This window comes from Manis pentadactyla, chromosome 7 (assembly GCF_030020395.1).
Source record: "Manis pentadactyla isolate mManPen7 chromosome 7, mManPen7.hap1, whole genome shotgun sequence".
NCBI classification, from domain to species: domain Eukaryota; kingdom Metazoa; phylum Chordata; class Mammalia; order Pholidota; family Manidae; genus Manis; species Manis pentadactyla.
The window spans coordinates 115147959-115163430 of NC_080025.1; the positions used below are offsets into that span (position 1 = coordinate 115147959).

At 36.0% G+C, this 15472-nt stretch overlaps 1 protein-coding gene across 1 annotated transcript in view; it reads left to right on the plus strand.

Moving 5' to 3' along the window:
* The window catches only part of MDFIC (MyoD family inhibitor domain containing), an 86353-nt gene that overhangs the window by 39592 nt on the left and 31289 nt on the right, over positions 1-15472 (plus strand). The window contains exon 5 of the mRNA XM_057504693.1: positions 11544-11819. Coding sequence (XP_057360676.1) covers positions 11544-11819 — 276 coding nt within the window. The remainder of the gene's footprint in view (positions 1-11543; positions 11820-15472) is intronic.

The window sequence follows — 15472 nt, forward strand, 5'->3', positions numbered from 1 at the left end:
GGGAACAGTCAGATGGGAAAGTTGATTTGCTGAGGATGGTGGTGAAAGTACAGAACCTGTGAAATTAGTAATACCAGAGCTGCCCTATCTTTGAATTTCTGGTTATACAAGATGTAAGTATCTGTAAGTTCTCTGAGAGGAAGCTGTTTGTAAATTTTGTTCACTGGAATATTCTTTATGCCTCGAACAGTTGCTGGCACTATAGTATACACTCTTACATCTTATAGTAATTTATTTAGTTTGCAGCCAGAGGTACCTTTTGATGGATTTAGTGGGTTTTAATGGCAAAATGGAGGAAGAAATATTTGTATAAACATGTTAATCTTTAAATGTGGTAAATGAGTCTGTTCATCTAGGTTTAGCCATTTCCTGGTACTTAGGTTTGGGTAACATTCTGTTACCGCAGAGGTTAAAATCATCTTGATACATTGATGAAGATAAGAATCTAAAATTCACATTCCCCAAATCAGGCACCAGAATATTAAAACAGCCTTATAGGGGGGCAAGGTAGGGTGATTTCATCTTAGGTGAAAACACAATGAGAATAATAAGAAATAGTGTTACTGTACTTACTCATTTATATATTGAAACCTTTCCATTATGTTTAAGCTCTAGTCTGTTGTTCACATGTACAAAAGAATTTAAAATTCACTGATGTGCATTTACCTCTGCATGTTTGGAAACTTTATTACTCCATTTTTCTGAATATTGTTGATAGTTATGTGGGATAAGCAGCTTGCTCAGTACTTCTTTGTGGAAGAAACTCTCCAGGATCCCTTATAGGCATTGGACATGATACTTAGGGCCATCCCATCCCAGCCTACAGTCAGTTCTGAGAACTTTACTTGGAGTCCTAAATTTTCAAATTATGTCAAAGAGAGCATCCTCTATAGCAAGAACTGTTAAATAAAGAACAAAGGTTTCCCTGTCTTAGGCCATATCTTAAAGGAATTTATTGAAGAGTGAAAAGATACCCTAATAAATATTCACCAATGAACTCTGATGGTTATGAGCTATATTCAAGCCGTGGGGAATTCATAATAACGGAATTTGCTTTTGTTCTGATTTACCTTGTATAGGCTACTAGAAATTTACTTTTTAAATGCTCAGTTGGCATATCTTCTAACTGGAACTTCATTTGCATTTCTGCTACTCTGACTTCAAGGAGATACCAGTTTTACTTGTACATTAAGTTGGATTACAGGGAGGTGGAAAAACTTCTAGGTATATGATTTGGTACTGACTTTTCTTATGCTATTTTCAAAAAGGTCACTTAGCTAGTATTTTTGATGCATTTCCCTACACACTATATGATATCTGTAACTGAATCTTTAATTCTCTTGTTGTAACAGAGAATTTCTTGAATCCTTACTACAGCTTCACCATCCTCATATTATGCTTTTACAGCAATTCCCTAGACTCATGAAGGTGAAGGATGAAGTTTATAACAGTACTGAATACCAAACTGTTGCTTGATTTATTCAGGAAGGTTGTTATATACTGGGATCAAGTGACAGCTTAAAAGCTAGTATAATTCATCATCATCAGCTAATTTTCACTGGGTGTCTGCTGGGTGCTGAACATTGTACAAGGCTCTTTGGCAGCAGGTATGCGCCTGATAAGGTTGATGGAACTCTAAGACAGAATTTTGTCCTTAAGGCACACTCCACATAATCAAAGGCAAGTCAGTAAATGCCCAGTATTATCAAGCTGTGTGTACAAGATGTATGAAACTAAAATACTTTATTTCTGAAGGGTTCTTTTTAGTGAAATGGGGTTCTGCTGTCATTAATATCTATACTGACACATGAAGAAAGGGTGATGTTGGATGGGCCAAGAATAGGTGTCTACTATGGTCCTGTCCTTGGCTGACCAGCACACATTTATGTATGTGTGTACACAGAAATACTCTTTGTTCCCACACATATAATTTCAAAATAATTTCTGATGAGATCCAGTTATCCTCAGGCACACATATGTGTATTCTGCCTTTCCCTAATGGAAGATAAACCCACATCCAGATGAGGCACCTAGAGCTAGTTTCTTGTGGTCATTGTTCCACAGACCTCTGGGTGGTTTATTCCTCCTCTGAAATGATTCAGAAATCTGATCTTGATCAAATTAGGATGCAGCGCCTGATGATCTGGCAGCTTAGGTTTTAAAATCTATCTGATTGCATAATGGTGAAGGAAGTGTAGGATAGCTGCAGTGTAAACTCTCAAGTTACAGTACTGGTCTCGGGAATACCTATCCCTCTGGCTAGGGATGGGACAGAAGATGATGTGGCCAGGGACTGTCATAAGCCTCTTTTTATTGAGTTTCTTCCCTGACCTTGGCCTGGGATCTGTGTCCAGCGGGTATGTATAGCCCCAGGGTCATCTGCTGAGATTTCCTGTGTTGGGCATCCTTCGTGCCCGCATGTGGGAAGCGTACAGGGAGGATTCCCTTGCAGGGGCCTTAGCACTTATTTTTCTGTTAGTAACAAGGACTTAGATTCAGGGATTGCCCTAGGGGAGAACAGTCACAAGCCTTTATTTGCTAGGGTAGGAATTTTACTAGCCATACAATTTCTTTAATATCTTTGTTAGTTGCTTATCAATATCCCTTTTTTGGAGGTGGTGACTTCATCTTCTGGTAACTGGCACCAAAAGTTGCATCAAATAATGATCTTTGACTCTGGTTCCTTGCCTTGCCACATTTGTTTTTGAGCTCTGGGCTTCCTCTATCTCTTTTGTCTCAATTTAATGGCTTCCTGTCACTAGAGCTACTTCTGTGGGTTGTGAGGCTTGACCCTGGCGCTGCCCCTTCCCCAGGCTGTGTCCCTTGTGAGTGAGTTACACGAACTACAGATGGGCAGTGAGTGGCAGAAGCACTTGAGAGCCTGGGGTTTCAGGTTTCCACAGTTCATGCTCCTCCCGAATGTGCGTTATTCCATTTTCTTGCACTTCATGTTTACCTAATCAGCACACTAAATTTAGACTGAACAAGTAATTTGACTGCTGAAGGTCAGCTAACATGTGTGAGTATATGAACTTTAGTGGTCCCACGTCACCAACTACCAGGGCTGTTGCTTATGGCTGTACATCTGTGAATTGTGCAAACGCAAGTGGGATGCCAGAATCCAGCCCTTGCTCTGCTTACTAAGGCTTGCACTCAGGAGAGAAGGCGTTTTGAAATTTGCTCAGAGGGGAGCCTTTTTCAATGTACACAATGGTGAACTTATTTGTGTGTTGCTTGCTCCAGTTGTGTTGCTTGCAGGTGAACGTAGCTGTCTTCAATAAAGCTGCACGCTTTTTCCAGTTGGCTTTTACCTCAGCTAGTTGGAATGGAGTTTTTGGTTTTATTGTAATAGCTATTGAAAGCTGTAAAAAGGTCCAATATACCAATATCTGAATAGTTTTCTGCAAAGTGCCCTGAAGCTCCAGGCCTCAGTGTGCACAGGATCAGTTCTGATCCCCAAGAACTGATGGCAGTTTAACTACTTTGCTACTGTTTCAAGTGAATACTTACAAAACGAATATTAATAATATATTTATCTTTGCCTATAAACCTATATTGTGAAACATTCTCAAGGTCAAAGAAATGTCTAACTGATGGTCTGCAGGCTGAGGTGTGAGTAGTAGCCTCTGTGCTTCTTGTCTTGCTGTTGCTTTGAGAGTTCTGAGGAAAGCTTGCATTTGCTGAGACTTAACACAGTAAAAGAAGGGCTTTGCAAGCTTCTGCTTGTCCACTGATTCTTTAAATAGTGAAAGAAACTATTTCTATACCTTTAAAAAAACAACGGATGTATTTGTCCTGAATGAGCCTATTATTACATATTAGAAAACTCAGAAGCGATTCTTCAAAAGAACATGAAGGCATTAATTCCTTGTAAAGTTACCATATTATAAAAATTTCAGTAGGGAAAACACATTTTCAGAAGATCGTGCCCTTGTGTTATCTTTTTATTGAATTAATATGTTTTCTGTCATACAAAAAAAACATGCCTTATGTTATTTATTTTGTGTTAACTATAAGCACATATGCCTTTAGATGTTTTATTATACAATTATAAATAATTACTAGCAGAGGTTACATTATCAGTTGGACCAAATGATGGAAATACCTATTGGGTCAGAGAACAAAGGGGCCCCACAACAGAGACCCCGTCTTCACTATGGGATTATATGAGAGGACAGTATGCTCTTTAGTATATAAATAAAGCTTGTAGACAGCAAAAAAAAAAAAAACTTAAAATACTCTCTTGTCAAATATATGAGTTCTGGGCTCATATTATCCAGATACGTCAACTAGAAACACTGATGTGTAAAAGCTGGCACAAACTAAGGCCAAATTTATCATACATTTGAGGATTAAAAACAATCATTAGAGAAAAACTATACTTGGAAGGGATACAAAAAAAATTTTTTTGTTACTCATCGGTTTGCTATCTGGCGACTTTTCAGTAATACTTTAGAAGTCCATTGCTTTCCTTAATAATCTGTATTTTTAAATTTATTTTTCTATCAAGTTGTAATTATTCTGAAAAATAAAAGGTAATATTTGTGTATTTATTTGAAACCTATTTATTTACAAAAAGATCTTGGGATGGTTTACAGAGAAAAAAAAAATCCCTCGTAACAGAATAAAAAATAAAAGCCAAATAGTAAAATCAGAAAGAAATAGAAGGAAGATTATGTAGGGGAGAGTAAGGAAAGGAAAAATGATAGTATGGAACTGGGAAGTTAAGTCTCTCCATACCCATGAAAATCTATCGTTTTTTCTCATTTTCCCAATGAAGGGCCTAATGCCCAGGAGATGAAGTGATTTTCTCAGGCTCACAGAACTGGGAAATATTGACTCTAGAATTCAAATCCTGGGGGGGCTTGCTCAAAACCTATGCAGTTCCTACTATCTGCTGTTGCCAGTACTGTTTGAGGAAAACAATAGTAGTTGTGCACAAATTGTTCCTGAAGAAAGGTAATCAACGGGTTCCAGTTTCCTGAGACTGGTTTTAAAAGTTAAAGTTTTGCATCCCAGCACTTCCCTCAGTCTTGAGTAAACCAGGATGGTTGGTCACCATACTTAATTTACTCCTGGCTGTGATTAGGAGAGAAATTTGACGTAATTAAATGATTGTCTTCAAATGGCAGAGTAAGGTTGGGATACTTTTACTACAAAACTCCTTGATGCATTATTTTCCCTCAGTAATAATCAGGTCCTGCATTGTAAAGCTGAATTGCTGCTTTCTAAGATTCACCACAGGCTCTGTCTGGATTTGGCAGTGGTCTTTCTACTGCTACCAATATATTCTTGTATCTCTCTTTCTAGTGAAATTTAGAATCTTTGGGATCATTTCGACTAGGGGCAGTTTATGTATGTTCTATGTATAAATACTGTACATAGGTGTTAATAGGCTTTGATAGAAGCTATTAATGCTTTATAACAATGAGTCCAGCCATAATCCTATGGCTAAATAAAAGCTTATTTCTATGTAAGAATACAAGATGGGCATTCCAGGTCAGTGAGAGGCTGTCCTCCCTGCCACCAGGCAGATTGCTTCTATTTGGATTCTCCAACATCCTTGAAGGTATTTCCCTCAGCTGTGCGCAGAGCTGGGTTGCTGGCGAGTACAAGAAAGCACGTAGAGTGAGGACACACCCAACCAAGTCTTAGGCCTAGGCCTAGAAGGGGCAGACTCTGTGAACATGGAAACATGGCAGACCTGGACTGCAAGGAAGGCTGGGAAATGGGTTGGCCAAATGCTCAGGACAATGAGGAGAATGGATTTGGGGAAAACCTAAGAGTTTCCCTCTTCCAAGCTCTACATAAATATGTTTAAGTACTTTCTCAACATTCCTTATCAAATGGAGAAAAATGATTCATTCTCCAAATAGTTTCTAAAGTTTTATCCTTTTGTTTGTAAAGAAGTACCTCCAACCCCTGTCACTTGGTGATTCATTTTGTGAATATTAAAACTGAGTTACTGCTTAAAACGCTGTTAGATGGCGACACCAGCATGAGAGAGTCCCTCCGTCCTGTGAATTCCCAATCATGTGGTCAATGAATTTGGGATTCTCAGATTGATCAATGTTCCAAAAAGTCACAATTCCAAAATACATTTCAATATGTTAATATAGATTAAAAAATGAAGATGGGAATATGTGATGAAAAAGTTCAGTGACTCAAGAGGTAAACAGAAAATTTCAGGAGGCCTTTGGAGAACTAAGGCAGTGAGGTGGAAAATGTCAAGAGCTTCCAGATTGTGGGTCAGGATGCGAGGTCTTTCCAGGGTCCGCACACTGAGAAAGGCTTGCCTCGGCTGATGAACAGGGTTGGCCATCAGCACATTTGCCTTTGTAGAGTTTAGCCTAAATCTACATTATAACAATAAATACAGTGATGTAGCTCTATTGTATTGTGCATATTGAAGTACCTTTTAAAACTGTTATTGTACATAGATGCAAGTAATATGTATATGTAATAAGATACTATTTTGCCATATATATATATATATATATATACACACACATACATATATATATACATAAAATCTCTACCATTTTTGTGTGTATATATTCATACTTGTGTGCCTCTCTGTATCACACTGACCATTGCACAGGGCACCCCATAAAAGCTTTGTTACCTATCTCTGGAGAGAGTAATTTCAGTTTATACAAGTCATTTCCCCCCTTCCATATTTTATTTTGATCATTTTGTTATTGACAATTTTAAATTCTAAGCATTTACTTTTTGTTTATTTTATTTTTTTTGTATGTGTACACCACCATGTAAACTGACTAAAAGGTATGAAGATTCTTTTGTAATTCTATTAAATCTGACTTGTGTAAAGAGACCAGTGACTGAAGATGATTCGCACATGCTAATAGATTATATGCTATAGCAAAATGTGGCCTTATATTGCTACTCCAGCAGCCGCAGTTTCAAGTGTAGTTATTACTGGCTACAATATCACCCAGCTTTTTAAAAAATTTATCAAAAGAAGTTCATGCTATTGACTCATTACTCCCATATTTGTTATTCTTATTGAAAATCACTAGATATAATTCTATTGGTTTCCTTCCTGATTGAAAACATTTGAGCCTAGGAAGTACAGTATTTCTTAAGACATTTGTAACTATTCATCATGGATATTAAAATTATAATCATGTTTCATTGTGTAAGCAACGGTTTAAAAAAAAATTCTTTACACATATGGTAAGCGGGTGACCAGTGTTATCCAGGTTTGACGATGCTGAATGTTCATATAACTGGTATTTGAAATTTTGATGTGTATTGCATTCATTACTGAATATCAAGAATACATTTTTTTCCTCATATAGAGTACGTTTAAAATGGGGTCTTTTGTAAAAGCACCCATCCTGTTTAGAATGATATAAGAGATGCTGAATGTTCACATATCAAACAAAATGCCAGTTTTCTGTAGAAAAGAGGTGTCAAAAAGTTTCTTTGTACCTTTAACGCATGTGATTATGTAGTACAAAATGCAGAGTTTGTAAAATTTCTTGAATATACAGGCAAAAAAATGAATAATTCAAAACAACCCATAAGTTCTACATTCTATTGTCCCTTTCCAACACAGGCAGAAGATAGCAGTGCGCTCCCAATAGAGCTGAATTTGCACAAGTTACACCTCTGAAAATGCCAGATGGTCTATGGTCTACTTTTGAGAGCTGTCACATATGTAAAGATTTGAAAAAAGAAAGACAGCTGAATGAGAGCAGTGGATCATTAAAGGGAGAGTGAGGGTCCCTAGGCATCACTTGTGTTTTAAGAAGCACTGGGTCGTTCCATATTAGTGTGCTTTTTTTTTAAAGCCATACACAACTTTTACACAATAAGGAAAAGAAATCTGTTTAAAGTCAAGTAGTTACGGCTTAATTAGTCAGACATTTTGTTCTTGTTTGAGAATAAAATTGTGTGTCCGCTTTGGTTTTAGTTGTCACTTTACCAGAAGATTCAAGTCATACCCATGAAAATTATCAGTGAAGTAAAAATAAATGTCTGTTAAGATAACTAATATATCTAAGGTTTATCCAGGTTTGATTTGACTTGGATACTGCATGTATCTGACAAAAACCATTAAGCTAAAAATTGTTTTCATGTTAAAAAAAATTGGAATGAGGAGACAATACTTGGTTACCTGATCATAGTATGAACTATAGTAAAAATAATTAGGTGACAGTGAAACAAAAATGAATGTACTATCATTTGTCTGCCAACAGACATAGATACCATTTTGAAGACTGAAATGTAGATAAATCATTAAGGATATGTTTGACTATCACTTCAGCCATAGCCAGTAATTTGCAAATAGTCCATTTTGATAGTAGAAAAAGGTCAAATCTGTCAGTTTTGGAATTTGGTGGGAAGACAGTTATCTTTTACCACCTTTATTTTTATTTATTGGGAATGTGTAACTATTACATAGTAAATTTAAATTTATATTGAATTATGGAAATTGATAGAATATTTTTGATAAGAAGTGTCCCTAGCCTTGGTCAGTGACATTTCAACTTAACCAAACTCTCAGACTGCTTGAATTATTCTTTTCAGAGATAAGATGGCCCAAAACATTCCATTTATTTGGTGAGATTACCGGAAAGTGCTCTGAAAAGAAGGCCAGATTAGGTTTAACTGTCTTTCTTTGGCATCCCTTTAAATACATATGCATAACTGGCTTTATGTTCAATAGCAGTCATTAGGATGTCATTCTAGTTGCTACAAGGAGTTAGAGGAGCAGTAAATTAATCTCTAGATCAAATGATTGCATGCCCATAAGACATAGATCTCCTTTTGCAGATGACTTGACTGCTGATCTCAGCTATGAGAAGGGCATATATTCTGCTGCTAAACAGAGAAGTAAGCTTTTCTTCTTGTCAGAAGTAAGGAGAAAAGCAAAATATTTTGATACATTTTACAACCAGTACACTCTCCCTTGTTTATCACTCAAGAACTGAAAAAGTGTAAGAGGAGTTCATGTATTTGTTTTATAAATCAGTTATAAATGTTAACAGACATTTGTCTTTGTCTGGACCAATGCCATACTGTTTGGTATGAAAGCATGCTTCAGTTTGTTAAGTATAAAAATGAATCTCTTTTCTTGAAATATGTACATTCGTGAGTAGGATATTTTGACATGCTAACCTGTTAGCATGTGTAAACAAGAGCAGAAGTAAACAACATATGCTAAAGACTTACTCAAATGCAAATGGTCTTCTTTGTCAAAAATCTCTACCAAGTCTTAGCTGGTCCCCAGATCACAGGTAATCAGTCCCTCTTAGACATTATCAGTGCCATGTATAATTATTACAGCTTTGCATGCATGAAATACTCTTTCTAAGTTGAAGAGTTCTTAGTATTCAGATTTCATTTACATTTCATAACTGTTAATAATGATAAATAGAAAAGGAGTTTAATTATAACAGCGGCTTTGATTTTGAAATTCCAGGAAATTATAGTAAAATTTTGACAGTGAATGATTTTTGTTGTTGCTCTTTTGTTTAACTGAAGTGCTATGACAGCTTTGCTTAGGAGTTACACAGCCAAGGCAAATACTGATTTTAATAATCTCATTGCTTAACCAATGTAAACAGACACCATTTTGGGGGAGATCAATGCTCATAGCTGCAAAAACCAGAATCCATTTTAGCTAATTTACATAGGAAATAAATCTACTAGTAGTATACAGACTCCCTGAAAAGTTAGCCAAAGATCTTGCCTATCCATTCAATGGTACTTTTCTAATGAAAACCCCACTGTGGCACTATTAGCCCACTGGTCTGCTAGGAAGTGGACACCAGACACTGCACCCCGCTGCCAAGACCAATAAATGCCTTTTTCACTATTTGTGCTGAAAGGCTCCACCTCCCCAGTGTGGCTGCCATCTTGCATTGGTCACTTCTACATGAAAGACATATTTCTGCTTGGTAGAACTTAGGTCACATACCTGCCGCCTAGCTGAAGAGGAGTCTAGGGATGGGACAGAGGAACTTCAGATTTTGTGAGGGTGTTCAGAAATGCTAGGCAACCCAAATAATGGAGAGTCATCCTGCTTGTTTTATGATTCATTGTCCAAACAATCAAATTACTTTGTCCTTCCTTGTGTCATGCTATTAACATAGTCTCTTGTATTTTGCTTTTAAACCAAAGTTTTGCTTTACATACACAGGCATTGAGTACATCTGGAATATATTTGTATGAGATACACATGCACTTATATGTGCATGCACATGCATATTTGGAATTTTCTCTGCTGTTCCATTGGCTATGTCTTTGTCTGGACCAATGCCATACTGTTTTAGTTACTGTAATTTTAAAATATACTTTATATCTAATAAGTTTCTCAACCCTCTTTTTCTTCCTTAAAATTTTCTTAGTGATTCTTTAATTTTCCTTATAAATTTTTAGATCAGTTTTCAAGTTCTATAAACAAGCCTGTTGAAAATTTTATGGGAATTACACTAAACAAATAAATTGGGTAGAATTAACATTTTACTAAAATTTATACTCTTTCAATTTATTAGGGTTTTCTGTTATGGCCTACAGTAATGTTTTCTAAGTTTTGCCATAAAATTTCTGTCCAGTTTTTCTAACTTAATTCTTAGATACTTACAGTGTTAGCTGGTGGAATTTTTGGCTGTTATAACTATTTTTTCTTGTATATTTGCTATTTGGTTATCATTGGCATAGAGAAATTTTATATAATTGATTTTAATGTGGTTGATTCTGTATATGTCTTGCAAAATTATTAGATTTTCATGATTAATAATAACTTCTTGGATTTCCCCTAAACATTCAAATTATGTATACATCTCAAATTTTAGTTTTTATTTCTCTTTCATGTTTATTTATTTTGCCAGAATCTTCATTGTAAAGCTGCTTAAGAGGGATAAAGATGGGCATTCTTTTCTTGGTCTTGACCTAAATAGGAGCACTTTTAAAGGGTTGACATTTCATTTTGGTAGATGTATTTTATCAAATTAAGGAAGTGTTCTTTTATTCCTAACTTTTTGTAAATGGTTTATTTAAGAATCAAAATCAAAGATTTTCTTCAGGATTTAAGATGGAATTAAAAAGAAACACAACTATATTTCTTTACATACTTTCCAGCTTTGATACCTGAATTCATTGTTAATTTTATCTCGAAAATAATTGAGTAGTGTGTCATTATCAGGGATATTGAGATAATACTGCTGTGTCTCTAGCACCCAAAAGAGGACCTGGTGCATAGAAAATTACTATTTGCTGCTGAGTAAGTATTGAATTACTTTTTCAGTTTTCCAACTTGAATTTTCTTTAAAAAAAATCTTTTCTTTTTATATGTAAATTTTCACTTTTAATAATTATGCTTTCTCTATATTATGTTTATTATTTGTTATATGGTATGTTAATATGTCCATGTTTATTAATAGCCTTTTTTTTTCCTCTCCATTGTTTATATCATGGGTAAAATCCAAAAAAGTCTGTTACTGAATGTAGTTTATTTTCAGATATTAATTTCTTTTTTAACTGGATAAACTTTTCCTGTTGTTTAAACTTAGCCCAACCTCAGCGCTTGCCCCAGCTTCAAATGTCAGCACAGGAACCAAGTGAGGAGGAAATAGTGAAGATAAAGAACAGCCACACAAGTCTGAGCAATGGAAATGGAATTCACCATGGAGCCAAACACGTATCTGCAGATAATCGAAGACTTTCAGCGCCTGTTACTCAAAAAATGCATAGGAAACTTCAGTCCAGCTTGTCTGTAAACAGCGATATCAGTAAGAAGAGTAAAGTAAATGCTGTCTTTTCCCAAAAGACAGGCTCTTCACCTGAAGGTAAGTTTGAGATCTATGCATATTTTATTTGACCGTATGTAAAATCATATTCACTAGTAATTATTTGATCAAGCAAATATAAATGAAGAACTTTCCTTATCATTCAGACAAACAAGAATTTTGGTGAAGTGCAACTTTCCTAAAGGAAAGCACAAGCTAGGAAAGGAAGCGCTGGCAGCCACATCCTGCTTTAGATTATTGTCTTCTAGAGTGAATAGTTATTACTTTAAATATAACTGCTATACTTATTTTTTAATACATTCAAAAATATGAATGCAACATTTTGGTGGCTTATGAATATATGTATTTTTCTCTCACCCTGATTTAATATGTTACTCTATGGTTCAAAGATTGTTTTTTTCTTACAAATCAGCTCTTAAATATGCAAAACTAAAATGGGAAATTGGCAATTTTCATGCTTTTGCCAGGGAGTAGGCCAGGTGATCTCTGTTGCTTGACTGACCAGCATCTTGCAGCCACCAGTGCGGTCACCACAACTATGACCTCTCCAGTTCCACCTCATCCTGCCCTTACCAGGTCAAAGCTAGATTACATACTATAACTCAAACCCATCTGATGGTGGTGTGTTTACCACCTACAGGCTCCTTTTATAAACATGGCTTGCTGTATTACATTAAAAAAAGAATCGCCTTCTCCATGTTTTAAGGTCCCACATTTCTCCCAGCATACTCATGTTCCTCTGCTCTTCTCTTTCTCCTCCTTTAGCAGTTCTTGGGCATCAAAAACCTCAAGTGTATTTCATATATATATATATATACATATAGTAATTTCTCTAGTTATGAAATATAACTGATATTTTTTTCATATTCTCCTTATCTTTCTATTTTAATGACCATGACATCTTAAATAAGGGAAATTCTGTGGATGCTTATGTGAAGTTGGCCATGCTTATTCATAGAGATAAATTGAGTTGTAAATAGGAAATTGTATTGAGAGTTACCAGTAATGAGAGGGGAAAAAAGGATATTACATTTTGGCTACAGGTGTCTCAAACTCAACTGAGGTAAAGTGTTAGGTCGATCAAATGATATGATAATAAATGGTCTGCATAGTTCCAGGTCAGTGACACTACTTTCCAAACTAATTAGATTGAAAGGGACATGATTGACACTTTAAAATGAGTTTGACATGTACGCCGTATGGTCATCTCTGAAGCATAGGTAGGCTGTTAACTAAACGGGTTCTCCAAGGAGTTAGGAAGGCAATGCAATTTTCTTTAGAGTATCTTCGCTTCTAGGTGATTGGGTGAAATAATTGAATGTAATTGAAATCTACTTGTTTTATACATCTGAATTTACTTACTAGGACTCAAATCTCTTATTTTCCATTTGATATTGACTTAAAGAATGGCAACATTTGCATGTTGACTCAATTTGAAATAACGGAGTTTTTAGAAAATTTCGTATTTGCTTATTTTTAATAACAATGTCTGAATTGCTTTCTAATGGGAGAATACAGCTTCCTAAATAACACATGAAGCAGAAAACCAATAAATGGTATATGAGTGAAATAAAGTTCTCCCTGCCCTCTCCTCCTTTCTCCTCTTCTCCCCTTCTCTCTCAATCTCTTACAGCCAACCACAGAGATATGGATAGAGGAAGTCCCTCTTAATCCTGCTCTTATCACAAACTCTGTTGCACATTGGACTGGGGGCATGAGGAGTATGAGACACAAAGGGACGTGTCTAAATATATTACAAAATGTCCTACCCAGAGCTTCACTGTTAGGTTATAGAATTTAGCCAATCACAGGTTCCTTTTACTGTAGTTGCTTGGATCTAGATGAAAATTCCATTGTCCTAATTCAATGTTCTCAAAATTAGATGTCTTCATGCTTTTTGATACTGTTTAAGGTTGCACCCTAAAGTGCTGTTTCTTCTGATTGCCAGTTTTGAAGTTTACTTTATTCTTTAGCAACGTGCTGTAGTTAAATAATAAAAAAACCTGTGTGCCTGGTTGATGGCAAATTAAAAGGAAAAGGTTCGCAGCTCTGCTATCAGCTAGCTGAGGGAGTTGGGCTTCTCTGGGACTGCTTTTTCTATAAAATGGTTTGGATCAAACATCTTCCAACTCAGGTTCAGTTCCAGGATTCCATGATGCTCTCTTCGTACAGAACTGTTTCACTCTAGGATAAGTCTCTTGCTCCACAAGATAATCCAATTCCTGGTAGAGGAAAAATCTAACACTGGCTGAGTGGAACAGGGCAATGGCACACATGGGTTTGATGAACAGGGATGGCATCTGGATTTGAGGAGGCCTATGTGTTGGGAGAGTAGGTCTTCAACAGGCTTAATTTGTGACATTAATCAAAATAGATAGAATTATTTTTAAAAACTGGGGATTTAATATCGAGACTTTGCAGTTTTGTTCTGTATTTTCTTATGTCTTCATTGTCTTTAAATGTTTGATTCTTACATTCTTCTTACAGCACAATGAGCAAACTACTAGCAAATAATAGTCCCTGAAAACCTCACACAGCTAACTGTGCTCTTGTACAATATGCATTGTTTTTTTCTGGGTAAAATAGTCCTTGTGGTTATGATTTTTTGGCATTGCACATAAATAATATTGACAACTAGAGGGGCATTTTTCTGGTTCAGCTGATGGAATTTCTGTCATCTATTTCATTAAGAGTATTGAGAGCCTCTTTGCTGACCAAGTATGGAAAACACCCTTTGCTTGTACAGAGTTAAGGATTAACCCAGACACATAATTGTCTCAGTGGGTTTGTAACATTTTATTATTACGTCTTTAACTGTGGGTTACCCAAGGCTTGAGTGCAAATCGGAATGTGCTCCATCAGAGCTCTTTTTGGGCTATATTGATTCGTGTATTCATGTAGATTCATTCTATGTACCTGCTTCCCTCACATGAACTCATTTAATCCTCCCCACAGCACTGCAATTCTATGAACTGTGTGTAATTATCTAGATATAAATGAGGCAACCAAGGCACAGAGAGGCGAAGGAACCTGCCGACATTAGTTGGTACGTGATAGACAAGACAGTCAAACCCAGACATTCTGGCTCCACAGTCTGCTCCTAATCCCCATGATGCTTTGCCTTGTTAAAGGTCCCTGAGCGAAGGGTAATTTCTGGCCGTGTGTTACAGCTGTCGGTTAGGCAGGGATCTCATTAGTATACATTTGCCTTCTTTCCTACTAAAATTTTAGTAACACTTACAGCCTGTGTTGGTTTTCCTTCCCTGCTAGACTATAAATTCCTGAAGAGGCTGCATCGAGTCTGAGTCCATCTTTTATTTTTTTAATTCACAGCTGTGCCCAGCACAATAGCTTCATAAAGTTTCCGTGAGTTAATAAATGATACAATGTTTTATTCCAAACCTCTTTGTCATATTCTTCCTTGAAACTAGCACTGGAAAATAAAATGTGCACTCATATTCATTAAAAAGGTTATTTTTAAAAGTTTCTTTTATGCAACAGAGGAAAAAAAAATACCCACACAGAAAAATATTGTACCTTTTATTTGAACATTATTTAATTATACAAAACAAGGAGAAATCTAATTTAATATTTTCAGACATACTTTAATTTTCTGATTGCATCACCCAGGTGGAGAGTTTTAAGACTAAATGTTTAAGATTCTTGACCTTTGAAATAATTATAGTATGATT